Genomic DNA, 24,200 nt, shown 5'->3' on the forward strand with positions numbered 1-24,200 from the left:
AGCTCACTGCTGCGTGATCTTCAATTCTGCCTACCCTAAGTCTGGTTTACACTGCACAGAGCTATTCACCCTAGAAACAACCTGTTTATATTTTCTAATGAAGAGAAACAAGATGTACTTTCCATGTTGGAGTATAAAAAACAAACAAACCCTTCTTTTCCTTGTCTGTGGGAACTGGGGAAGAGGAGTTGTTCTTTAAGTAACCTTTCCGATTTGCTGAGTTTGTAATTTATTTTTTGTCATGTCCCATATTGTGCATCTCCTTTTTTCCTCATATTTTGTGCTGCTAGAGGAAAAATGCATGAAAAAAGAGGCTTTGAGCCTTAATTGGGAATTCTTAATGCTGTCGTACAAACAATATCACTGCTACATGGTGTTGTCAGAAAAGGCGTTCACAAAGGGCATACATACTGCAGTCCATGCTTGATGTTCACATCGGTGATGATGTGAAGTTCACGTGTACCCAACTCTTAATAGTAGTGCAGAGCCAAAAAAGTTAAATAACTTCTAGTCTTTGCAGAATGTTGGAAAGTAACCTGAATGTGTCATCACAAAATGAACAATTTCTTTTTTATTGTTGTCTTTTCAGAAGTTGTGTAGGACAGCCTTGTCATGGCTTGAGGCTGTGATTATGTCAGTTTCCTGTTTGAACAGCTCTTCCAACTTTGCCTGTTCACCGAAACAGTGATTTGGCTGCCATTAAACACAGTATGTGGGTACTTGGACTAAAGAACAAAGTGTTTAAAAACTTAGTCACCATGTGATCTGTATGCCAAAATGGTGCTGTAAAGGAAGATACTGAAAAAGGAGCCACGTGCTCTTTCCTTGGAGTGCTATCAAGGGGTTACAATTACTGTCATCTCTAAGAGCTGTTCTGGTGTCTTAACAGGTGAGCATCGTTTCTGTCATAACATAGAGAAGTTTGCTGAACTTGTTCAGTAGCTACAGGAGCTTTTCTAATTAGAGCCTCAGCATGCAGGTGTACACAATTCAGTGTCAGTTTTGAAAGCCTGAGAAAAACAGCTGAGATGGTGAGGAGGGTAACGAAGCAGCTTAATAAGGTAAATGCATTTTTACCACTTGTTACCCTGGCAGATAAAACTGGGCTGTCCTGTTGTCTGAGCAAATTTTAACCAAGCTTAAATAAAGGATTCATGACACCTTAGTGGGTATTTCTCCTGTGTTGCAGCAGCTGGAGGGAGAAGCTGTAAGCTGGCTGCTTTCGAGGCCATTGGCGAGGTGCAATGCGTGCATAGGGCCATGGAGCCCAGGCTGGGCCTCGCCTGTGCTGCATCGGTTGCTGCAGGCAGTAACTTGAGGACCTTCAGAAGTTGCTGTGATGATACCTTATATCTCAGCCGGTCTGGTTTGTGTGTGTGGAACTGCGTTTGCTTACCAAGTGCTTAAAATAAGGGTTGTGGGCTTTGTGTGAATGTCTTTGAGTCTCTAAAGCGAGGTAGCGTGTCCCTGCTGTTTGTTAGCAGCTGCGCCATTTACTTGGTTGCAAGGCCGGAATCTCCACTTGTGCTCATGTCAGCTGAAGGGAACGGTGCAGGCACACCTGTGGGCAGCGCTTGGCCTGACATGTTATTTGGAAGGAACTTAGCTTGACTTCTGTATCCCAAATTAATTTTGTAAGATTGGCAGCTTGGAAACAGTTTTACTTACAACAGTTGATAAGGACTCATTAATACCAAAAAAAACCCCAAACAAGGGTACCAGCTGGGGTCAGGCACACAGCCCAGTACCCTGTTTCTGATGAGGGGAAATAGTGGTTGCTAAAGAACAGGTGCTGTGCTTTCTTGGGGCTGTTGTGGTTTGGTTTTTACTAAGTGACAATTCTTTGCTCCTCTCTCTCTGAATCTGACCCCCGGGTGTTTTTCAGAGGCAACAGAGCTGGTGTGTTGTTTTTCATAGCGGAATTTCCACTTTGTAATTTCTGACTAGCTCTTTGTTCTAGAGTCTAGATAATTAAACAACTGTTTTTAAACACTGCCACTATTCTACAGTTAATTTTAAAAATGCTGTTACGTCAGAATACTTTTTAACACTTTATCTAGAAATGTTTTATCATTCTTTATTTTGTTGTGGTTTGTTTTCATCTTCTTTCATCACTAATCCACTAAAGGAACTAAATATTTAATGGTGTTCCTACACCAGAGGGCAAAGTCCTAGCATCTTAAGCTGCTTTGAAAAAGCTGGGTGTATGTAATCCCGTGTGTCACAATGACACATGACGGGCTTTGCAGAGCACGCAATGGGGGTTGTCCTGTGGGCAGGTTCTCTGAATTGGTTGTTGGTGGCTTCTTGAGAGACTGCGTTGGAGGTACCAGCCATGCCTGTCAGGTCAGCCAGCTGGAACAGCACAGGTGGCACTGGGAGTTGGCTGCTCCTGCCATTCCCTGTGACCCTGAGAGGTGTCCCGTGGTCCTGAAGTCTGCAGTGGGCTCTTCCTGGCTGTCCCCCTGCAAAGTGTGGCACATCAAATATTTCTTCCACTCTGAATGGAAGAAAACGTCAAGCACTCAGCTGGGCTTTTTTGTAAATATACCGCAGTGGCATGTAGAAAATGTCTCTAAAATGGATCTGAGGAAAGAGATAGTCCTTCCTTCAGTGAGTTTCAAGTCCCGCAGGGACTGGGTGCAGAGCTCTGTAGATTTATGCAGATCAAAGCATGTCCTTTTCTGCTGGGAGAGTTCAATGCCAGAACTTGCCTACCCAGCAGATGCGTGAATACGGCAGCCCAGACCTCCTGACTCATTTTACACTACATGACCCTGAAAGATCTGTCTTTACTCAGCCTCAGGGAGCAGCAATATAGGTGCAGTTTGTTAGCCTTGATTAACTACAGAATGAGGCGGGGGGGAAGGGGTGTGTATGGTAAATATCCAAAGTACTGTAGAAATATTTTGAAGCACTGAAGAAAGTGAAGGCTCTAGATTATAAACAGTAGTGGATACAAAATATTTTTAATGACCAGCTACAGCAACGTTTGCTGCACCATTCTAGTAGTTTGACAATCAAGTTCTTCGTTGCCAATGGTAATTTTGCCAAGATCTGTCTGCAGGGTTGTGGGTGGTCCGAGTGCTGGAGAAAAGAGCTCGCTCAGATCTTCAGCAAGGACTGGTTATGGGGCAATTCAGAGATCACTGTCTGAGCGAGAGCCCCCTGCAAGCTTCTACCTGTCCTTGCTAGCACGAAATTATCTCACCCACCTTGTTATAAATTGCCTGCAGTAACAAGCTGAACAATGTGAAGTCAAACCTCAAATACCAAATGGTGGAACACTGTATTCCTGGAGCAGGTTATATAAAGAGTGCGTGTCCAGGAAATGCATGCAGCAGTAATGTCTCTTGTGTACCTAGACTCAAGTTTTCTTCTTTTTTCTCAAGTTTAATTCTGATGTACAGAACATTGTGAGCTGAAATTTATTTTCTTTTTTCTGCTGACTGCATCATTTCCCCCCCGCTTCTAAGATTGTGCTTCTGAGAACAACTTGTACACACACAGAGACAGAGATTATTTTTTAAATTAAAAGAAATACACTCAGATAATTTCTGCTTTATTTTAAGGCCACAATAATACAAAAAAAATTACAAAAATCTCCATTGATATCTTTGAAAATACTACGTACTTACAGCAAAAAATACTCTTCTAGGTGTTCTGTTAAACTCACTGTACTTCCTTTATGTGGACTGAGGAAAGATATAATGGGGATGTGACTTACGCAGCCAGTTGCCTCATGGACGCCTGCCTTTTCCAAAGTGGCAAAGGGAGTACAATAAGAGCTACATAAGTAACTTCTGTGTGGGCCGGCTGCTTTTGAAACCTCAGCCAGCACACTTTCTCTTTATACAGCCATGATTTTTCTAACTTCAAGTAGTGTTCAGTCACCCATTTTATTTCTTATTATCTCTGCAGAACTGTCTTCTAGATTGTCTCCAGTACATAGTCAGGTATGAATTCTTTGGTGTCATGCTCTTCCTTGTTAATAAGTATAAAAAATAGTATAAAGATAAATAATTTGTTTGTTCCTTATCCTTGCACGTGAAAGTCTGTCCGGTGATCCGATCCAGCATGCAAAGACTGAAAGATAATTGAGTGACTTTGTCTTATTGAACTCTGGACTCTCTTTTTACATAGCAACGAGTGCTTTTGTTTATTTGTTGTACTCTATGTCATGTTTCTTATCACAGCCCCTAGCTCTGCCCACATGTATTGCCTTAATTTTGGTACAAGTCAGGGAATGCTAACAGTACAGCAAACACTATTACTTCTGAACAGCAGCGCTGTCTGAAATACTAATACTGGTTTATTTCATTGGTGAAAAATGGATCAAACAGATTTATCACGGCCAAAGTCTTAAACAATGCAACAAATGTCTAAGCTCCTATTCAGACACAAAAAAGGCACTCTTGTTTCAGAGGTGCTCAGGACTTAAAAGAGGTCAGTGCACAGTGCTTGTTGATCAGACTGCTTTACTAAAAGCCTGAATAGTTGCTTATGTAGGGATTTGGGATACTAAGTTGAGAATCTTGGTTTATATGCCCAGAGGCCACTGAAAGGGTGGGCTTTTAGGTGCTTTGGGGCTTCTTCAGTAAAATTTCTAGCAAAATAAATTATTTTGAGGTTTGTAAAAGTCTCCTTGTAATAATGTTATTCTGTATGTTACTACAGATCAGAACACCTTAAGAGGTGTTTATTAGATGAGAAATTTTAAGTGGCGGAGCTGGCTAGTCTGAAGTTTTGAAGGATGCAGTTTTAAAATTCTGCTTCTCCCTCCCATGCAATACCTGATTTGTCATGTGGCTGCTTACATTGCTCAGCTTGGTTTTTTGCTATACTAAATTCTGTGAAATTCTTTGAGATCGTTTTTATACTTCCCTTTGTTTTACTTTCCAGAAGGCAGGTAATGTATCAGAGCCAGCTCACTGTTTAACTACTGTCTCATAGGTAGGAAGAGAGGAAGAAAAAAAAACCAACAGGAAAGGGAGAGTGCGTCACATTGGAGGAGGAGGGTAGCAAAGAAAAATGAGCTTTCTTAAACAAATTGCGTGCAGAAGGACAGGCTGCCAGGGCTGGGGTGCTTCTCAGCGGGGGCTCGGCTCTCTTCCCTGTGGGCCACGATGCAGGAAGCAGCTGGCATCCTGAAAGAGGGCTTCCTCGTCAAACGGGTAAGTGCCCTGGTTCCCCTTTGTGCCGTTCTACTCAAACGTGGAAGCAGCCCCTGAGCAGGGACTGGATCGAGCCAGGGCTCATGGCAAAGCAGCCTGTTGGGTGCTGGGTTTGAGGGGCTCGTGCCTGCTCCTGGGAAAGGAGCTCCTCCAGGGTTGCACAGATGCCTGCCAGGGGAGCTGCATGAACTGCAGGTGTTCACTACCCTCCCTCAAGTTTCCCTGTATTGGCATTTACCCAGAGAAAAGTGAATTAGCATCGGGATTACTCAGGTAGGTATCGGGAAGCCAGTATGCACCTAGGGCACAGCTCTGCAAAGAGCACATAAAAAAGTACCTGGCAAATGGCTATGCAGCAGCAGTGGAAGTGGCCATGGATGGATGGAGGGAGGGAAGACGTTTTGACAGTGTCTTATAAGATAGTTTGTGCCTTCCTTAAGCGACCCAGCTGATCAGGGTTTCCTGTTTCATATGAGAGGATGTAGAATGGACTATCCTTTTTGGTGGGGATCAGAGTAACACAGACGCAGAAATGTGTTTGAAATAACTAATTTCTTCCACATACCTGAAGCTGCGCTGTAAGAAAATTTTAGACAACATGTGAAGAAAGCTGAAAGGCGGTGTCACAGATTTCAGCCTTTCCAGTACTTCTCCCTATAGGGCCAAGTCAGTCATAGCTGGGACACAAGAGGGCATTTTAGCAAGGGGCATAAGCTGCTTTTAGTACCAAGACCCTATCTCAATGACTAGTGTGGCCCTTGACTGCACACAAAAAATGAGATTCAAAGGTTTGTTCAAAGCCTTGCCACGCCTTGGGAAATGCTTTTCTACAGTACGTGGCAGAGTTTCTGGTGCGAACATGAAGGTAACCCTGGTCAGGAGCAATCCTGGCAGGGCTCCCAGCCAGCCTGCCAGCTAGCTGCCGGCCATGCAAAGCTGTGCTCTGTGCAGGGAAGGGCTGCACAGCCCCAGCTGTTCCTCATCCTCCTTTCTGCAGCAAGGGTAGAGCAGTCCCAGCGCCTGGTCTCCTCTCTGGGCTACGGTTGTCTGGCTCTTCAGTGACTACTCAATTCAAGATGGGAAGCCAAAGCACCCAGTGTGTGAGAGGAATAGGTGACTGGCAGCACGCTGAGCTGTAACTGCCAGCAGTCTGTGCAACATCACGGAGATACACAGTTTGAGAGGAAGGAGACCACAAAGCAGATGACTAAAGGAAACCGAGGGAGAAGAGAACAAGGGATCCAGAGAAAAAAAGTAGGAATGGGTGGAATCAGGTAAAGAAAACAAAGCTTTTTGAAGAAGAGAGCAGAAGCAAGGAGATGATCTAAATGCATTATAGATGACCAAATTATGTATTGTAATGTATTATAAATGTAAAGCAGATGTGTGGAAGTCGGGTAAAGATAAGGCAACCTCCTGAAAAAGAGGAGATACATAAGCAGGAAAGAAAAGACCCAAAGCAAAGAACACACTCTCGGGGAAAATGGCCAAAGGACTTTAAAACAGGTGAAAAAAACACTGAAGAAGGCAAAGGGGAGGAGAGAACAAACCCAAGTTAGATAGATACATTGCATTTAGTATAGACTAGAAGACATGAGATCTAAAGTTCCTTGGATTTTACAGACTCGTTACCCCACCTTTTCTTAGAAATTGGTGTTTTCCCCCTTTACTCACAGACAACTAATGAGCTTTGGTTCCTGCCACAACTGGACCTTGCATGTTCCTTTCTTCTAGCTATGCCCACCCTCTCCTAGGTGTCAGAGCTCCTTCTGCCCAGGGCTTTGCTGGCTGGCTGTAATGCTCCATTGCCTGTAGAAATGCAAGATGCTCCTTGCACCACGGAGGTGGACCTGACACTGTCAGGCAGGACTGAGCCCATCAGTGCCAGCTCACTGGGTTTACTGTTCTGTACAGATGAATTAAAGAGAGCCAGGGGCTGTTCACAGTGGGGAAAGAAGAGGTTTTGTCCGTATTCTGGTATAACCCAGGAGGCATTCGATGAAAGCCTTCATTCAGTCTTCTGCCATTAAAAAGTGTATTTGATTTACATGAAACAGTAGCACAGGGAATGTTTTAGCCCTGGAGACTGGAGGCAGGTAGGATAGAAATAAACCCCTCATCAACAGTAAGAGGGGGTGCAAGGAAAAGCCACTTCACCCAGCAAAGCACTCTCAAAACCACTTGGCACCTACAGCCATGTCAAAACAACAAAGAACAAAACACATCAAAACACCACCAAGGGTCACCAGAGAGGAGAAGTTTGTCTCCAAGAGCCATCACACACTTCAGATTTAGCCCTGTTCCTGCCCGGTGCTCTCAACAGGTAGGTGCACACCTATATGACAGCTATTTGAGATAATTTACATGAGCTTTTGCAAGAAACTCTTCTTGCCAGCAAAGAAGTCCTTGCTGGAAAAAGACCAAAGCACCTTTTTATTGCTCCATGATTTTATAGTAATAGAGCTGTGCTATTTTATTACTAAAAATGCATATTTCAGGGAGAACAGGACTCATGATAACTTCTTGTATTTCTTTTTGTACAGTTTCCTATTAGTTTATGGTATTTTCACCCACCACCCCCCCCAAAAAAAAAAAAAAGAGGAAATATGATCATTTCTCAATGCTTGTGTTAAAATTAGCTCTGTGGATTTCTTCCCCTCTAGGGACATGTTGTTCGTAACTGGAAAGTGAGATGGTTCGTTCTGCTCCAGGATAAGCTGCTGTATTACAAAATTGAAGGAGGCAAGAAGGAGCCTTCTCCAAAGGGCAGGATCCTTTTGGATGGCTGCACTATTACTTGTCCGTGCTTGGAATATGAGAACAGACCGGTAGGATAGCAATGATGCTCGCTATCTATTTCCTTTTCTCCTGATTTCTTTGATTACTGCAACCATGTCACTGGGGTGTTTCCAGACCTAGGCCCAGCCAAAAGCAAGCTGCTGATAGCAATGTAACCAGGACAAGTAATGAACTCCCTCATTGTGTCTTCGCTGTTCCCTGTGCCCAGATCTGAGTCACAGCCATTAACACCCCACACCCATAGTGGGAAGAATAAACGCAAATGCATCTTTTATACAACAGCATGTGGGGAGAGGACATGGACAGCTCAGTAACACCTGAGGAGGGTGGGGAAAAAAGGGAAACATCATCTGTGGTAGTTGCCTCAAACCCTGCCTGTATCCATAGGGTGCTCCCAGGCATCCAGATCAGACTCCCTTTTCCTTCACCAATGACACACTGCTGCTGTGGAAAGTTTCCAGCAAGAGGGCTCTGGAAGGGAAAGTGCCTCCTCTGCTCACCCGCGGACAGTGGCAATGCAGACTTCCTCTGTGGGCCCAGAAGGGAAATTACTCTGGAAGTTGCTATTTCAGTACCTCTCGTGGCAGAAAGAGCCTAGTGAGAGTTTGTAGTTGTTGAGAACTAGAGATCTGGATGTGAAAAGCTCCGTAGTCAGCAGCACACTCCTGTGTAATCCAGAATTTGGGTGGTCTGCTCTCTTTTAAGTACCATGCATACAAACCATGTCTGGAACTGAAAATCCAGAGACTGGGGGGGGGGGGGGCAGGAGGCAAAAACCCCAGACTTGTGCTCACCATCCTTCCAGCCAATAATTGCACTGTACTGCTCAGGTGGGATGCCATATCTGACTTATTTGTGCCCCTTGGGCCAGTGTTAAAAGCAGCAAAATGCAAGTGGAAGACAATAGCTAAGTTATGTTATTGCTTTGCACTTCTTTCCCCACAGCTACTCATCAAACTGACGACAAAAACCAATACAGACTATTTCCTTGAATGTTGCTCCAGGGAGGAGCGAGACTCTTGGGCTTTGGACATCACTGGAGCTATTCATGCTGGGCACCCAGTACAGGTCCAAGAGCTTCACAGAATGAAGAACTCTTTCAAACTCCTAGAGAATATCAGCCTCCAGTAAGCGTATATGGTTTCTCCTTCTGCTATTGCTCTAGTTTGCGAAGTGCCTGAGCTGATGGATGAGGAGGGTCCAGGGAAGCTTGTCTCTGCACAGATCCACTCCCATGTGGCCAGAAGCCCCTAAACTGGCTGCTCTGCCCTAGGTTTGCACATATTTTTGCCAGGGCATGGGAATACACTTTTCCCTGACCACGATCTTTGGGAGTATGTGGGTTCTGTATGGGCACCTCGCTGCTGGCTTGAAGACCTTCCACGTCGGCTACAAAGGTTCTCACTGGGGAGACAGATGTATTACCTCGGAAGGTGTAATATCGGGGAAAGACTGAGGGATGACATTGTTCATGCCATGCTGGTGAGCTTTCAAAGCTGGTAGCTGGAATCCAGACCAGGAATTTTAGGTGCATCATGTTAAACAAAAGAAAACAGAGAACTCTTTAAGAAATAGAAAATTTACATTAATTTTTGGGTTTGGGTTGAGAAGGTGAATGGAGGCTGACTATAGCTCAGTTTGAAGTGCTTTAAATTGAAAGACACTTTGTGAGACATGTTGTTTAGTGCTGCTATTGGGAGAATAAAATTTTCCTAGACTGTAAGACAAAACTTCTGGGGAAGTATCTAGGCTGTTTCCCATCTTTGTGTTGGTAATCATGAGGACATCCCAGGCACTAACAGAAGTAAGTGGCAATTTCAGCCTGTCTTTCTGTTCTACCAATGTTCTCTTGTGCTCCCTTTTACAGCCACATTGTGGACAGAATGTGTGACAGCAGTACTGGAATTAAGTTGACCCGCAACTTGGAGCAAGGCAACAGATACAAAGAGACTTTCAGAGGTAGAGCTACTGCAGGCAAAGAGCTTCCTCAGGTCTGACATGCCACATTGCAGAGACACTGCCTTCGTGGTGAGATCAATTGTGGTCCAGTGGAAAGCAGCAGTGCAGCCAAGCTATCTGGCACCTTTCTCTCTTGCTCTTTGGATATATGGAAGCACGTGTAGGACCCCACATGTCTGGGCAACCTTGCACTTCATTGACAGTCTTTTTGATGCTGCCAACATGTTTCAGCAAATGAAGAGCTGTGTGGCAGGAGACCATCTGTCTCGCCTTGGAAGAGCACGTTGTCTTGGTATGAGAGCTGCCTTTCTCCCTGCAGGTTCTGCCCTGGTGGACTGGCTCATCTCCAATAGCTTTGCTGTGTCACGATACGAGGCCATCACCTTGGCATCTATGCTGATGGAGGAGAACTTCATCAAGCCCGTGGGAACCCGCAGCACTGAGGCCACGCGCTACAGCAACGTCTCTGAGCAGTTCCTTGACGACTCCACCGCGCTGTACATGTTTGTAAGTGATGCAGCTGCCAACAGAGGCACATGTGCTGCCTCTCATCACATTCTCGATTTGGGGCAGTGGTAAAGGGGACATGCACTGTGTGCAACCAAAGGCAAAATACGCAGGCTACGAAAGCAAACACGGAAGGGGAAGCTCTAGGCTTTCAGTAGTATTAACACTTGTACTTTTGCTGGAGACAAATAGCTACATGGATATGGAGGGATCTACAAATTACATAATTAGGCATTAAAAAGGGTGTGACCCTCGAGTGCAGTGCTGTGTCTGCATTTAACAAAGACCGTGCTGTAGTTATGTTTGAACTCAAGGCCACAGCGTGTGTGTAGGCTTTGCAGCTGTCATTTGTTGCTTGTAAATCTCAGACCTACAAAGCTGAGCAGCAGAGCTACGGAGCAGAATTTATTTGGGAAATATGAGCTAAAAACAGCTCAAGGGAAATAAAATGCAGAACTTTTTACTTAGAAGTGTGTTTAAATTAAAAGAAACCATCTTTTAAATTAAAATTTAAATTAAAAAGGAACCATCTTTTCCCTATTTGCAGGCTGAGAGTGGTAAGAAAAACATCAGTTCCAAGGAAGAGCTACAATTTAACATCTCGGAATTAAGCGGCACGATTGTAAAGCAAGGATTCTTAGTGAAACAGGTAAATACAGTCTTTGAACCTTCACTGGGAAACGATAAAAATGACAGTTCTTGGGGCTTCCTACAGAATAAATGTGATTTATATGAGCATGGCTGGAGTCATGGCCAGCGGAGCTAACTTGCCTGTCACTACTGCTATCAGAGATCACGTGGTGAAGTTGTAAAAGTTTAGAGTTATAAAGAAGTGAGCTATGGAACTTGCTGCTCAGGCAGGATTAATTGGATATTCTGTATATATTGAGTGTATACCAGAAGGCATAAAATAGGATCAAAAGCAAAAGTCCCACACAAACTCCAAACCCCACAAGAAGTGTTACTTTCACTTCCAAGCAGATTCAGTTCCTCTGGTTTAACCTACCCCATCTGGGTCATGTGAGCAGCTACGAGGTTCTGCTGGCCACAGACAGATTTCAAAGCTGAGCAGATTGACTTTTGCATGAAGTGGACATTTACCTGTGGACAGTCACTCACATACACATGGATGATCTTGTGGTGGTGAGATCTGTTTTCTCTGGGCACAAGTTCCTACCCTTAGTCTGCAAGGGTTTTTTCCGACCCTTGCTACGAGGATCAATCACGCTGTTTCAAAGCGTAACGCAGCCACCTGCAGTGGGAACCCTACCTGCACTGCACGGCCACGTTTCTCTCTGGAGCTCTGTACCCTGAGCTGTGATTTTTTTGTGCAAACTGGATCATCAGGTGCTCCCCACCCCTCCCTCCTCCAGCTGCTAGAGTGCAGTGAGGGTTGGCAGGGCCCTGGGTGCCAGGAGCTGCTGGGGGTCCCCATGGGGCTGGCAGGGCAGCCCCCCATCACCACGGAACGCAAGAGCTGCCCCGGAGCCTCTCCCGGTGGTCAGCAGGAGTAAGGGGAAACCCCAGCCCCAGCCTCCAGGAGCGGGGATGCTCTCAGTGCTGTCCTGCATGGTCAGCAGCTGAGAGGGCTGGGGGCAAGAGTGAAGAGCTGCAAAAGGACCTGACATAATCCCCTCAGAGCAGGCACAGCATGGATTTTTAATCCAAGACTCATATTTAATCTGAAGTTAAGAGCGGGAATCAGGGATATAATCACTTGGTCCTATCACTCTGCTTTCATGGATCTCAGCACTAGGAAGGAAGAAAAAAAGGAATTATCAATGTATGAAGAAGGACATTAAGCAGGAAATCCTGGGAGTTACTAAGAAGTCAGAAAATAATTTTCTCTGTTGTCTCCAAAACCTCTTTTTTCAGTACCTACTTAGGTCTCCCCTACAGCCTGCAGGAAAATCACCATTTCAGGAGGTATTTATTGGTGGTAACTTTAATTCTTCTGTTTTGCAGGGGCACAAGAGGAAAAACTGGAAGGTGAGAAGATTTGTTTTGAGAGCTGATCCTGGTTTTTTGCACTACTATGACCCCACTAAGGTATGTGAGTGGGGAGTTACTACCCCCAGAAATGCTCTTACCGACCTAAACATTATAACGGAAATACAATTATGCCATAAATGCTTCTCTCACCCAAATCTCCTTCTGGGTTCCTCTCTCCATTTTCTGGGGAATAAGACCCCTCTGAACATTGTCCTTGTAGGATTTTCTGTCCCTGCGTCTTCCCTCCTGTCTTTTCCCCAGTGAGATTCCTTTTCCTTAGCTGAGGGACAGCAGTCTTCTTGAAATTAATCTTTTACTGAACCCACAGTGTGGGACCATGCTTTTTCAGGGATTCTTCATGGGCTGTGATCTTTCTGGGCTGGCATCCCACCGTGTGAGGGTCATACTGCTACTGGGATTTTTTTATGTTCTTATTCCAGCTCTGAACAGGGTCTCCTTGATGCCAAAGTATTTATAGGAATTTCTGCTACTCAGTTTTAAATTCTACTATGCCCTGAGCAAGTTTATCTTCATGGGTGTGATAATCAGTGTGAGCAATCCAGAAGGGCAAGTGGATCCATCAGCCCCAGATGCATAGGGTACCACAAAGCCCAACAGGTTGCCAAAAGAACATGTATAGAATGCTTTATGTGACTTAAAGAAAACATAAACAACATAATAGTGAAAAGAGCTTATGGAACTAGTTCATTTTTTGTTGCCTGTTTCTTTGTGGTGTTTTGGTTGGTTTTTTTTTTTGTGCACTACAACTCACACTTGCAATGGTATAAACTCAAACTGCAGAACCTGAAGATCAGCCAAGAGAGCCAGCCTACTAGTGAAAATGGTCAAATTTTTCCCATGCAGTCTCAGTGAAAAGCAGCAAGCTAAACACTTGCAGAAATATTATTTTTTTTAATATGGGTTGTTACTCATAATACTATATGTAAATTTGAAATGTGATTGTTAGCCTTCCCTTGGGCTTTTAATTGATCTCCACCATTCCTAGCTACATCAGAGAAACATCTGAGCCTGAAACAACATAATAATGTATTTAAGTATGTGTCCTAATTGACTTCTCTTATGACATGGATTTTTTTATATCTGGAAAGACTGGCGTTATACCTCCACCTTCATGAAAACAATTGATGTGCTCTGGGAAATCATTCTAACAACATTATTTTCCAGATAAGCTTAATTTCCTTTTTCTTTGCAGGAAGAAAACAGGCCAGTAGGTGGATTTTCTCTTCGTGGCTGTCTCGTTTCAGCTCTGGAGGACAACGGAGTCCCAGCAGGTAAGCGTGAGTCTCTAAACTTTCAAACATACCTATTTATGCCATAGCAATACAGTCTTTGGGTGAGAGTTTGCGTGTGCAGTGGCTATATGCACAAGTGGGCTTTTCCTCTCCCCTTGCAAACAAGGAAAGAGGCATACCACAAAAAAAAAACCATACTGCTGGGTTGTCCATACCAGAGGGGACTTTTTTTAGTGCTATTTCCACTTATCTTGTGTGTTACCCCTTTTATGGGCTTTTTTTCAGTCAGATGACTTCTGAGACAGTCCTAAGACACTGATTAATATTCCACAGTTAACAAAGAGGAAATGCCTTCCTTTTGGATGTTGTTAACACAAAGTCTTGAACCACCCGCTGATGCCATCCCTTTTCTGTGTGCCCTCTCTACTTGCGCTATTACCTGTTCCTTTTTGATCTGCTAGAACCCAAATGTAGGGGAGGCATAAAAGACAGCAATACAAAAACCAGTTCTGCTAGTGAATATGCTTAGCTTAGGCATTTGTCTAGAACCTCAACCTCACAGAAAAGTTTTTCTGCTATTAGAGCCATTTATTCTATGAAAGTAAGCACAATGTGTGAATCTCAAATAGGGAGCATCTTCCTAAAGATAAAAGACAGTCTGAAAAACATATAGCCCGAGGGGGAGGTTGTGCATGGGGGTGGGCATGATGAACAATAGACCTCCTTACTAAGAGGAACCTGAAGATGCGCAGGAGCAAATCTAACCCACTGCACAAACTGGCAAGAATTTCATCATCCCTCCATTGTATAACTCAGATAAGAATCTCCATCTAAACATCGGCTATTTTATAGATGATGCATAGTACACAGTAGTTCATACAGTCTATGTGAGGGGCGGCTGTACTGTATCTTTATTTTGCAGAAGGGAAATCAAAAACACAAGAACTTCAGATGTCTTATCCATAGTGAAATGGAAAGGTCTGATATCCTAATGCACTAAATTAAAATTATTCTCTATGAAGCTTCATATCTGCACAAAGCATTTCTCTGTGCACCTTCCTGATCTGTTATATTTTTTTTCTCTGCAGGAGTGAAGGGCAACGTGCAAGGCAACCTCTTCAAAATCATCACAAAAAATGACATTCATTATTATATCCAGGCCAGCTCCAAGGCAGAGCGAGCTCAGTGGATTGAGGCAATCAAACCACTGACTTGAGTAAGGTGGCCTCCATGCCAAATGACAAGTCACATTTGTGACCAAGTTGTCTGTTCTCATTGTCTGGGAGTGTTGTTTTTCCCCTTAGTCTATTTTTGTTATTTGTATCACCACAGCACCTAGGAAATCCTGGCAGCAAGCATCCTAGGTGCCTAGGAGTCCTGTAGATCCAGAATAATTCCCCACCAAGAACTTGCAATCTAACCAAGAGACAAAAGACAACAGGTGGATACAGACAAACTAGGCTTTGCAAAAAAACCCCAATGAGATATAGTATTCCAAGATGGAATAAAAGAATTCTTTTGTACAAGTATTCAGTTGATATCTGACAGATTCAGGTTGTGCTTTATCCTAAAGCAGAAATGTCTTGCTCCTTTCCCCTTTAAAAAGGGGCTCATAAACTTAAGAAGTTAAGACTGACTGAGTCAAAGTTGTGAAGGGTCCTGGTGTCTGAGGCTGCCTTTCTTGGTATACCACAAGAGGCTTGTGCTAAGCCACAATACAGCTGCCAGGATAATCACTATTATGAAAAAAAACCCAACAGGGGTCAGGCTGGAAAAACCAAAGGATCCTCCTACCTAGTATATCGATTATTCTTGTCCTGGTAATGGCCCATCACAGTACAGGATTCTGAGTATCAAATCAGACCAGCAGCAGTTATTCCAGACAATTGCTGGTGGTGAATATATTGGAAGAAATTACTCAGCCTTAAAAGCAAGACTTTTCCCCTGATTGTCACTGTAAATCTATGTATGTGGAGCACCATTGGGACTGAGAACTCCAATAGCAGTTCTGACTTACTTTTTCTACTTTAAGCCATTAAATTTTCCAGTATTTGTCTAGTAAACTTGACTTTGATATCATTATATATATATATTAAAAAATCAGTGCATTTGAATCTCCTGTGCTCTTTAGACATGATTTTTCTGAGGACAGTTTGAGTATATGAAAATAATGGTTTCATACACTGTAAATTTAGGTTTATGTAGAAACTGAGACATTCTCCACAACACCAGAGGGTAGAATGGAATGTATGAGATGATTAAAACATCCGACCAGCCTGCTGATACACTATTTGCATAAAATTCTTCATGTTATCTGAGTACCTGTATCTGACAGCCAGACTCTGCCAAGTCTCCAAAAGCCTTCTGAAGACAGCATGCTGTATATCCTTTCTGAAGTCACTGAGGAATTTCATAGCTCTCTGTTCACAGAACCACCCCTTGGCAGATTTTTTGTTCTCTAAGTTATGTACTGAAAAAAATTTCCTCATCTAGAGACTTTCCCCTTCATCCTGTGTTACAACCAACCAATTATAACAGAGCCAAAGACAGCAGCTGTGATATTTGCTTATATATGCATTAGAATAGCCATGTATTTAGGACTTTTTCCTATATCTACAGCAATGAAATAACAGCACAACATTCACATGCATTCAAATATTTAACAGAGCTGGTGAAGAAGTTTGCCAGCAAAGATGTAGTTTTAATTAGATACAAGAAAGGGCAATGCAGTTTCAGCTACAGATACCATTTCCTAGGGTTGTTCCAGAGAAGACTGTGAGATCCACAGCTGTTGAAACCTTTCAATTCACGAGAATGCTACCTGCAAGAGACAGGGATGCTGGTAAGGCATTTATTGCTCTGTACTGGGAAGCACAGATGGCTTTGTGCTGATTGAGCAGAGCTTCCAGGAAAAGCAATTCCCTCCTGATAGCGTGAGCCTTGCTGGGGCCCACCAGATTCCCTTATCCACTTAAAAGAAAATCTGCTTCTTCTTTTCTCAGTCCCACCACCTGTATACTGCCCAGTTCTAGTCACAAGGGTAACAGCCACCCCACCGTAGAGGACTGAGCTCTACCAGCTGGCATGCCTGGAGGGTTAGGGGACCATAAGGATGTGAGATACTGCATAATATCATAAATTTTGCAGTTTGGGAGGCCAAAAGAGTATTTCAGCAAAAGCTCTCTGATTTACCTGGACCAGCCATAGCTCTGCAATGGCTGAGTGTGTATGGGAAAAACTGTGTATTTCAAACACATCAGCAAATTAAAAAGATACAGGTCCCACTCTCCAGAACCAGCCAGGGGAAAAAGATAAAACATTTCTCAGATAGGAGAAAGTACATTTGCCTCTGTCCCCTGGTGATACTCTGGTCTCCTTTTATTCAAGCCACTTTGGTAAGCTTGATGTCCCCTGAGATCTGCAAAGCTTTCACCAAGTTCAGGGGCTGAATGCGGTGAGTGAAATCACAGAGCTGCCGTCCATCAAGCAAGACTCTTATTTGCTGGTGTTCACATAAGAGCTCCATCTGCAAAGGAAAATGACAGGGGAAGGTGTTAGAGATGAGCAGCAGAGCTGATTCACCAGCACGGACATAGAACCCCGTGTGGTGGGGATCACAGACTTCTGAAATGCCCCTCTGCTGAGATGATACTGTAAAGCTCCTTATAGTGAGTTCTCTTGCTAAGACTAGAGAAAGAAATGGATCTCTCCTATCAGGGCTTGAACTGGTTCTCTCTGTGCTGTACTAGACTAGTTAACCTGGCAATGTTGATAGCTATTTGTGGTCTCATACACATAGCTTCCAGACTTTCTCCCATCCTTTTCTCCACCCTATTCATAGTACCCCAAAAATTACCTTAAATGTGTCGCCTGCTGTAAATGGGAAGTAGGGAATGGTCTTCTCTTCTTTTCCCCATTTTCCAGCAATTCGTGCATTTCGGGTGATGGATTTGTCACTAAAGTTAACTGTAAATAACAGCCCAACATCTTTGTTTGCATCCACTGGATCACAGAGCAGCATCACTGAAAAGCTGAAAAAAATATTAAATGACTAGGACTTTCAGATATGTGAAAAGACATGTGGAGCACAGCAGATGCCTTATAAAGACTAGAGACAGATGTTGATTTCTTGTCAAGCTGAAACAAGGTCTTCTATAGGCTTAGAAAGTGCAGAAAGGATGAGAACAAGCTGGTCTTTGTTTTTCCTCCAGTTTCCAGTAGGATGCTAGCGACTTCTGATGTTGCTCTCCCTCTCTTGTGACTGGAATCAAATCAACATTTGTGCATAAGCCAATTCTAATGTGTGTCCTAAAATAGGTTATGGCAAACTCTTCACCAGTGGAAGCACTGGAGTTGATCACTGTAGTTGCAAAAAAAGTGTAATGATAAGCATAGTTGCTGTCACCCAGATTAAACACAGCAATGAACCTGCACCCCCTCTGCCAAAGCCGCTGTATTTTAAATGGTGTTGATTCCAGCGCCCAGCATACAACCAAGAGGCAGGTTCAGAACTGCACCTCTTCCTGGAGGAGAAATGCCACTTGTGTGCCTGCTCCGGTTCGCATTAGATAAGGGCAAGGAGTAGAAAATCCTGACAGGGCAGTCAGAAAGGCTGAACAGTGCATTCTTTCATGCCCCTTTAATCTTAGCCCAGGAGCAGGAAAATTAAAGCAAGCCATAAATTATGAATGTGTTTAACTTTTTTCCTCCAAAGAGTACAGACCCTCAAGAAGACTTCTGAATTTAGAGGACAGGTAGGAGCATGTATGACAGGGTGAAGCCCATACCAGCCCCTCCACCTACCTCTTGGGGTTGGAGTGTACCATTCCTATGACTGTGAGTTTCATGGCAGGTCTCAGGCCACCTTTAATTTCACCAACATACTGCTCCGCCTGCAGAGAACAGTGAAAATGTGCTGCAGTCAGTCATGCCATGGTAAACTAGCTTTAACAGCTGCTTTGATCATCTCACATAACTTGAGTTTACTTTTACGTGTACAAAAAAAATTTAAAAATATTTCTCGCAGTTTTGGTGTAAATGCTGTCAGTTCTGGCAGCTGAGGTGAGCGAGAGGGTGGCCATAACCCAACAAGGGGTCAGGAGGCGCTGGCTGCCTGACAGGGCTGCGGGCCCAGGGGACAGTTTCTGGCCAAAGGGGCTGCCAGTGAGAGGAGTGGCAGCTGCCCGCGCTCCACCGGCCGGACAGGCGTGACTGACCCCGACGCACACCTTAGGCGCCGCTGGCAGCCGCCACCACTGTCTTCAGGGGACTGGCACCACTCCCCAGGGCCAGACCTGGCACCGTGAGCGCTGTAAGGACCCACATGTTGCACAAGTGACAGAACCCACGTAGCTGGCACACCTGGGAGGAGCTGGTGATGGCTGCCATGGCCACAATCCATCTGTTTGCAGCGCTCCGTGCAGCAGATTGAAAGCTTTGCAGCAGCATGATGTGGAGCGCAGGCTCCATGCGAACTGACTCTGCCAGCTCAAATTCGTTAACAGATTTTAGTAGGCCAACTTGACAGCCGCAGGCTTTACACCGCACCAAGAGCACAAAGCCAGCATTTACACCGCCATAAGAGCACAAAGCCAGCAAAGACGCAGCCCCACCACTGCATGCTGAGAGAAATGCAACTGCGTCCTCGCAGCTACCCCAGTCACACCTGTCCTCATCGCCTTTTCAAGGCCAGAACATGGCTTCCCAGTGGATCTACTTTTGTCCTGTTCACAGAGACCTGTAGCTGCAAAGCTCAGAGCTACACCTAGCTTGCTCCAAGTAATTCTCTAACAGCTTCCACGGTTAGTGGAGAAACTAAAGCAGGGACATTTTGAGACTTCAGTTTCAGACATGGCTTTAAAACATAAAAGGCCAGAGTACCGCACTGTAGCGTGTAATCAGTCCCTATGCAGATTCAAGTGGAAAGAAGCTGCTATAAAACACTAAGCGTTATTTGCAATTTGTGTAACACTGATAACATTCCCAGGCAATACACAGCAGACCCTATTTTAGATAAAAAGTGCTTTATCATTCCAGTGTTCCAAGGTAAAAACTCAGACATTTTTTGCTAGAAGACCTGCACAATACATGCATGGTTTACTATTTTGACTATGAGAAGCACTACATCAGCATGGAAACCCATAGACGTCTGCTCACATCAAATGAGCTTCCATTCTCGTGTAAGTTGCTATGGGTATTTCATATGTATTTTTAATGGAAAATATAACCAATGTTAGATTTTTAAATTATTGAATGCCATCTTGCTAAACGGAAACACAAATTCAAGACAAAAAATGTTTGGCCTATACTCCATTGCCTAATTTCAATATATTAGTTACATCTTCTGCTAAGATGGCTTTAAACAATTTATTTCCACATTTGATATTTACATCCAGACACCTTTACAGCTTCACAGATACATAAACTTTTCATTCCTAACAAGGCACATATTGGAAGCAATTAAAAGTACCTTCAAAACTGACAGCACTTCTGCTGACTGTTAATACTGTACATTTACCCTTGCAGAAGCAGGCAGGTGACTCCAGCAGCTATGTTTTGAACTTTGTAACAAAAGAAAATCGTCAGCACCTGAGACATCTTACATGAGGGAGCAGCTCCTCAAGTAAGGAGTCTGACTGTAAGGAGTTACTTTAAACTGGATAAAGCAATTAGAGAATAGATAATAAGCACAAACAATCCCACGCTAAATAAACATCATCCTCATGCGGGTCCTGTGTCCCACTAAAGCTCCTTCCTTGCCTACACAAGAGACAAGATACAAAATAATACCCCAAATTGAAAGTGCACGTTGAGAAATTGCGCAGAGCTGCACCCACAGTAAGCACCGTCATTAAAGGCATGGGGAATCAGAACAGAATAGATTGAGTGACACCACATCATTTCAACACTTACAGCTCGTCCAGCATGGCTGAAGTAAATTCAGAGGCAAGACTACCCACGTGCCATTTCTCTGCGGACACTGAGTTGACAGTACAGGTGACAAATATTCAGGACGCTGTAGGAGGTAACGGTACAAACTCCTGCAGCATCTTACATGGCTTACTGGTGGGTTGCAGCGCATGTGCACAGACATAGACCCTTTCCCATATTTTCTGTTCAGGAGCCCTGGGGGCTCACTCGATCACTTACTTTGGGACACCTCTCCTCTGTCATGACCGCTCAGATTCGCTTCGCCACAGCAGTCCCTGGAGGAGTTTTTGTTTTGCGCGTCAGGACAAAAGCAAACAAAAAGCCCGGAATAAAGGGAGGATGCTGGGGGGGGGCTTATCTCTGCCGAACACTGGCTGGACACCACCCAGCCCAGCCGCTGAGTCATGGCCCTCCCTGCCTCATCCCACCACGGGGACCTCGGAAGGAACACAGCCGGTGTGGGTGAGAGGGCCGGGGACCGCTAGGGTGGGCAGGACCCCGCCACCTCGAACAGGGGTGCCTGGCAAGCCGACCTCGGTAGCTGTACCTGTATCTATACCTACACATTGTTACAGATGTATTTTAAAATGCTGTGTGTGCGAAACATACTGTATTTGTGAATGTTATACATATAAGTTACATGTTATACATATAAGTTGTTTATTTAGGTACCGTTTCTGTCCTCTCTCAAAGGGGGAAATGTATCGTAACTTATATCCCTATATAGACCTCTATATATATGGAGTGAGGTATGCATATAGGGCTATACACATACACAATGGGCAAATACACACACACTCTCATATCCGTATATACCCCAATATGTATACCGTTTTCCCTCTATGTCTGTATATAGGTGTACATAATATACGTATACATATAGCCGCCCCCGCTCTGAGAGACGCCGCAGCCCTCGACGCCGGCCGCTACACCCGCCCCACACCCCGCGGGCCCCGCCGCCTCCCGCGCCAGTGGCACGCGGCCCAACCCGCGCCAGGAGGCGGAGCTTCGGGCAGAAGTCGACCAGAACCTGGTAGGCGGAGGCCGTGGGGCGTGCCGGTGGGCGGGGATGGGCGCGGCTAGCGGGGAGGGCGGGGCTTGCCCTGCCAGCTTTCCTGAGGCGGCGTCAGGCGCCCCAAAGGAAAATGACGGTTTATTTACATGCTGCCCCAGCTCGGCCAATGGGCGGACGCCTGCCCGCGTGCCCGCCCGGCGGCGCGGTCAGCTGAGGCGATGCCCAAGATGGCGGCGGCGAGGTGTGGCGGTAGCGGGGCGGTGCAGTAGGGCTCAGCGCCGCCGGGGCGGCTGCATCCTGCCCCGCCAGGTAACGCGGACCGCGGCAGGACGGGCCCCGCGGGCCGCCGCGCCGGGCCGGACCTTGCGGGGGAGGGCGAGGCGCCGGGCGGGTGCGCCGCAGAGCGCGCGGCCCGGGGCGAGCGGCTGCCGCCGCTCCCAGACGGCCCGACCCCCGCGGCGACGGGCGGCCCGGGGGCGGGGGTGGCGGTGCGGAGTGGCGGGGGCATGCCGCGGGCCGCGGGGCTGGGCTCGGGCCCCCGGGCGGCGCACCCGCGGCGGGGCGGTCCCGGCCCGCGTTGCGAGCCCGCGGTGCTTGTTGGCGCCGTACCCCGCTGCCCCTGCGGGAGGCAGCCCCCCGGAGCCTGGCCCTGCCTGGCCCTGGCGCCCTGTCGGTGCCCCAGCGTGCCCTCACGGCACCCGCCTGCGCGTGTGTCACCCTGCCGCAGGTCACCTGCCCCTCCTGGAAGATGCATTCCTTTGGAAACGAAGAAGCGGTCTCTCTGGAGCGGCTCTTCGGGTTTTTCTGCGAGTGCGTACAGCATGGGGACTGGGAACTCGCGCAGGCCTGCGTGCCCCAGCTGAGCCAGTGGCACGGCGATGGCCCTGAGAAGGTAGAAGCGGTTCTTCAGGCGCTGGTAGCTTGTCCCGTGGGGGTGAGGTAAGTGAGGTACCCTTTTGCTTCAGTAGGTTGGAGTGTAAACGAGGAGGAGCGGTCAGTTTAGTGGTGGCTGTGGGAGACAGGTGGAATCTGGGAAATAGCGCTTGCTGCAGTGCTGAGGTGCCTTGGATGTGTCCAGGTGTGCTCTTACCTGAACGCAGAGGACTTACCTCTGCCCACACACTTCGCAGGCTGCCCAGCCCACGGGGTAACAAGCTGTGTTCATTTATGCAGTTGACATGGTGATTGATAGAACCTTAAAACTTTTTGGAAGCATTTCAGAGCTGGTTTTGTTGGATTTTACTGCAGGATAAGAAGGAGATGGAACATCTGAAATTACAGTTCTCTGACAATGAGCTTCAGTTAATTTAGAAATGGAACTTCCAACATCAACACTGTAGTTATTTAAAAAGTTCTCTTGTTTCCAGCTCTTGAAAGACCTTCCAATTTCTAAAAATTACAACTCTAAAAAATTATAGTATTGATTTCTTATTTCTCTTGCACTGGATTTTGAAATGGTATTGGTTTTACTCAATCCTAGTTAATTTTGATTTTGGCTTTTCAGTTAGGTGCGTATGAAGGGTGACTTTCTAGCACTTCAGGGAACACTGGTATTCCCCTTCTTTAAGCAGATGGTCATAGTTATTCACATTATGATTTTTGTAACCTTTTGGTAAAGGTTCTAAGCAACAAGTTGACACTGACAGCAGTTAAGAGCCAGAGGAATGTGTGCATGTGGTTAGATGAATGTTGCTAATGGCCATGTGAAACATAAGCTTTTTTGATCTTTGATAGTTGGGCTATCACATCTAAAGGCTTTAGTTAGCAGTGCTAAGAGTTTTAAAGGCCAACGCACTATCTTCTTTTTTTTTCCTTTTCCTAGTCCCTTTGACAGTACTGAGTGTGTTCCATAACTGTGTAGGTTTTGGAATGTGTGTATAAGGACTGGAGCACATGAAAAGCTGATGGAGATTAGTAGCAGCGTATTACTTCACTTCTAGTTTGGACAAAGAGCTGTGCTTATGCACCGTGACCTAAAACTTAGTTTCATTTTTTTGGTTAGAACTAGACAGAACAGGAAATAGCAGTGTTTGGCATATGGTCAGATTTCAGAAAAATCTGCTGAAGTGCTCAAAGAGGGCTATACAGACTGAACTTTAGACCAGAAATAAATTTCATTGTTTTGAAGCAAAGAACTACAGCAGTAGTATTGGTATTTGGCAGATCTAAAAATAGTTATTTGCATAGCAGAAATCATTGAGTTAATGTGTAAGTAGTACCAATACTGTGGTTTCTCTGCATTCTTTTCCTTCCTGACTCTTCTTCAGCTGTTTAGTCAACTATGGTTTCATCTTACACGAAGAAATAAAAAAATCAAAATGACTCCTGGCAGTGTTTTCTCAGAGATGGGAACAACCTTGTATAATCCAGTGTATGTGCTTATTGTTTTTGTAGATGGAGGCAGAATTCTAGCCCATGGAGAACTGCATGGCTTTGGCTTCTTGTGCTGGAAAAATGGCTTGCCAGGAATCAGGTACAGAAACATCTAGCTGACTTCCAAGTGCTAAATGTCTGCCTACTTGCTTATTTAAGTTATAGGCTTTCCCATGTTCCGTTGAATTAAGTTCTCAA

At 45.2% G+C, this 24,200-nt stretch overlaps 3 protein-coding genes across 9 annotated transcripts in view; 2 read left to right on the forward strand and 1 right to left on the reverse strand.

Moving 5' to 3' along the window:
- Positions 1-58: 58 nt before the first annotated feature.
- On the forward strand, positions 59-15,774 carry PLEK2 (pleckstrin 2). 3 transcript variants are annotated; one of them, XM_056347543.1, is made up of 12 exons: positions 59-889; positions 1,190-3,316; positions 3,659-3,956; positions 4,954-5,174; positions 7,838-8,002; positions 8,919-9,100; positions 9,841-9,932; positions 10,252-10,439; positions 10,987-11,088; positions 12,405-12,488; positions 13,645-13,723; positions 14,773-15,774. In XM_056347543.1, exons 4-12 carry the CDS (start codon positions 5,127-5,129, stop codon positions 14,898-14,900), a joined length of 1,068 nt encoding a protein of 355 aa, XP_056203518.1. In that variant the 5' UTR covers positions 59-889; positions 1,190-3,316; positions 3,659-3,956; positions 4,954-5,126; the 3' UTR covers positions 14,901-15,774. The 3 variants fall into 3 exon arrangements, with proteins under 3 accessions (XP_056203518.1, XP_056203520.1, XP_056203519.1); XM_056347545.1 differs by having other exon boundaries at positions 1,190-1,366; positions 3,659-5,174; XM_056347544.1 differs by having other exon boundaries at positions 1,190-1,361; positions 3,659-5,174.
- Positions 15,775-16,364: 590 nt separating this feature from the next.
- On the reverse strand, positions 16,365-20,978 carry LOC130153102 (galectin-related protein A-like). The gene is made up of 5 exons (XM_056347548.1): positions 20,834-20,978; positions 18,488-18,576; positions 17,541-17,715; positions 17,026-17,210; positions 16,365-16,505 (listed from the first exon to the last, which is right to left on the reverse strand). The coding sequence occupies exons 1-4, from the start codon at positions 20,855-20,857 to the stop codon at positions 17,067-17,069; spliced, it is 432 nt and encodes a 143-aa protein (XP_056203523.1). The 5' UTR covers positions 20,858-20,978; the 3' UTR covers positions 16,365-16,505; positions 17,026-17,066.
- Positions 20,979-21,737: 759 nt separating this feature from the next.
- ZFYVE26 (zinc finger FYVE-type containing 26) overlaps positions 21,738-24,200 on the forward strand; it is a 52,532-nt gene continuing 50,069 nt past the window's right edge. For 4 of the 5 annotated variants that reach the window (XM_056347550.1, XM_056347551.1, XM_056347555.1 and 1 more), the window contains exons 1-3: positions 21,738-21,938; positions 22,357-22,568; positions 24,024-24,102. In XM_056347550.1, coding sequence (XP_056203525.1) covers positions 22,378-22,568; positions 24,024-24,102 — 270 coding nt within the window. In that variant the 5' untranslated portion in view covers positions 21,738-21,938; positions 22,357-22,377. The remainder of the gene's footprint in view (positions 21,939-22,356; positions 22,569-24,023; positions 24,103-24,200) is intronic. The other variant, XM_056347552.1, reaches the window with a different exon arrangement.

The sequence above is a fragment of the Falco biarmicus genome, chromosome 7 (genome assembly GCF_023638135.1).
Source record: "Falco biarmicus isolate bFalBia1 chromosome 7, bFalBia1.pri, whole genome shotgun sequence".
NCBI lineage: Eukaryota > Metazoa > Chordata > Aves > Falconiformes > Falconidae > Falco > Falco biarmicus.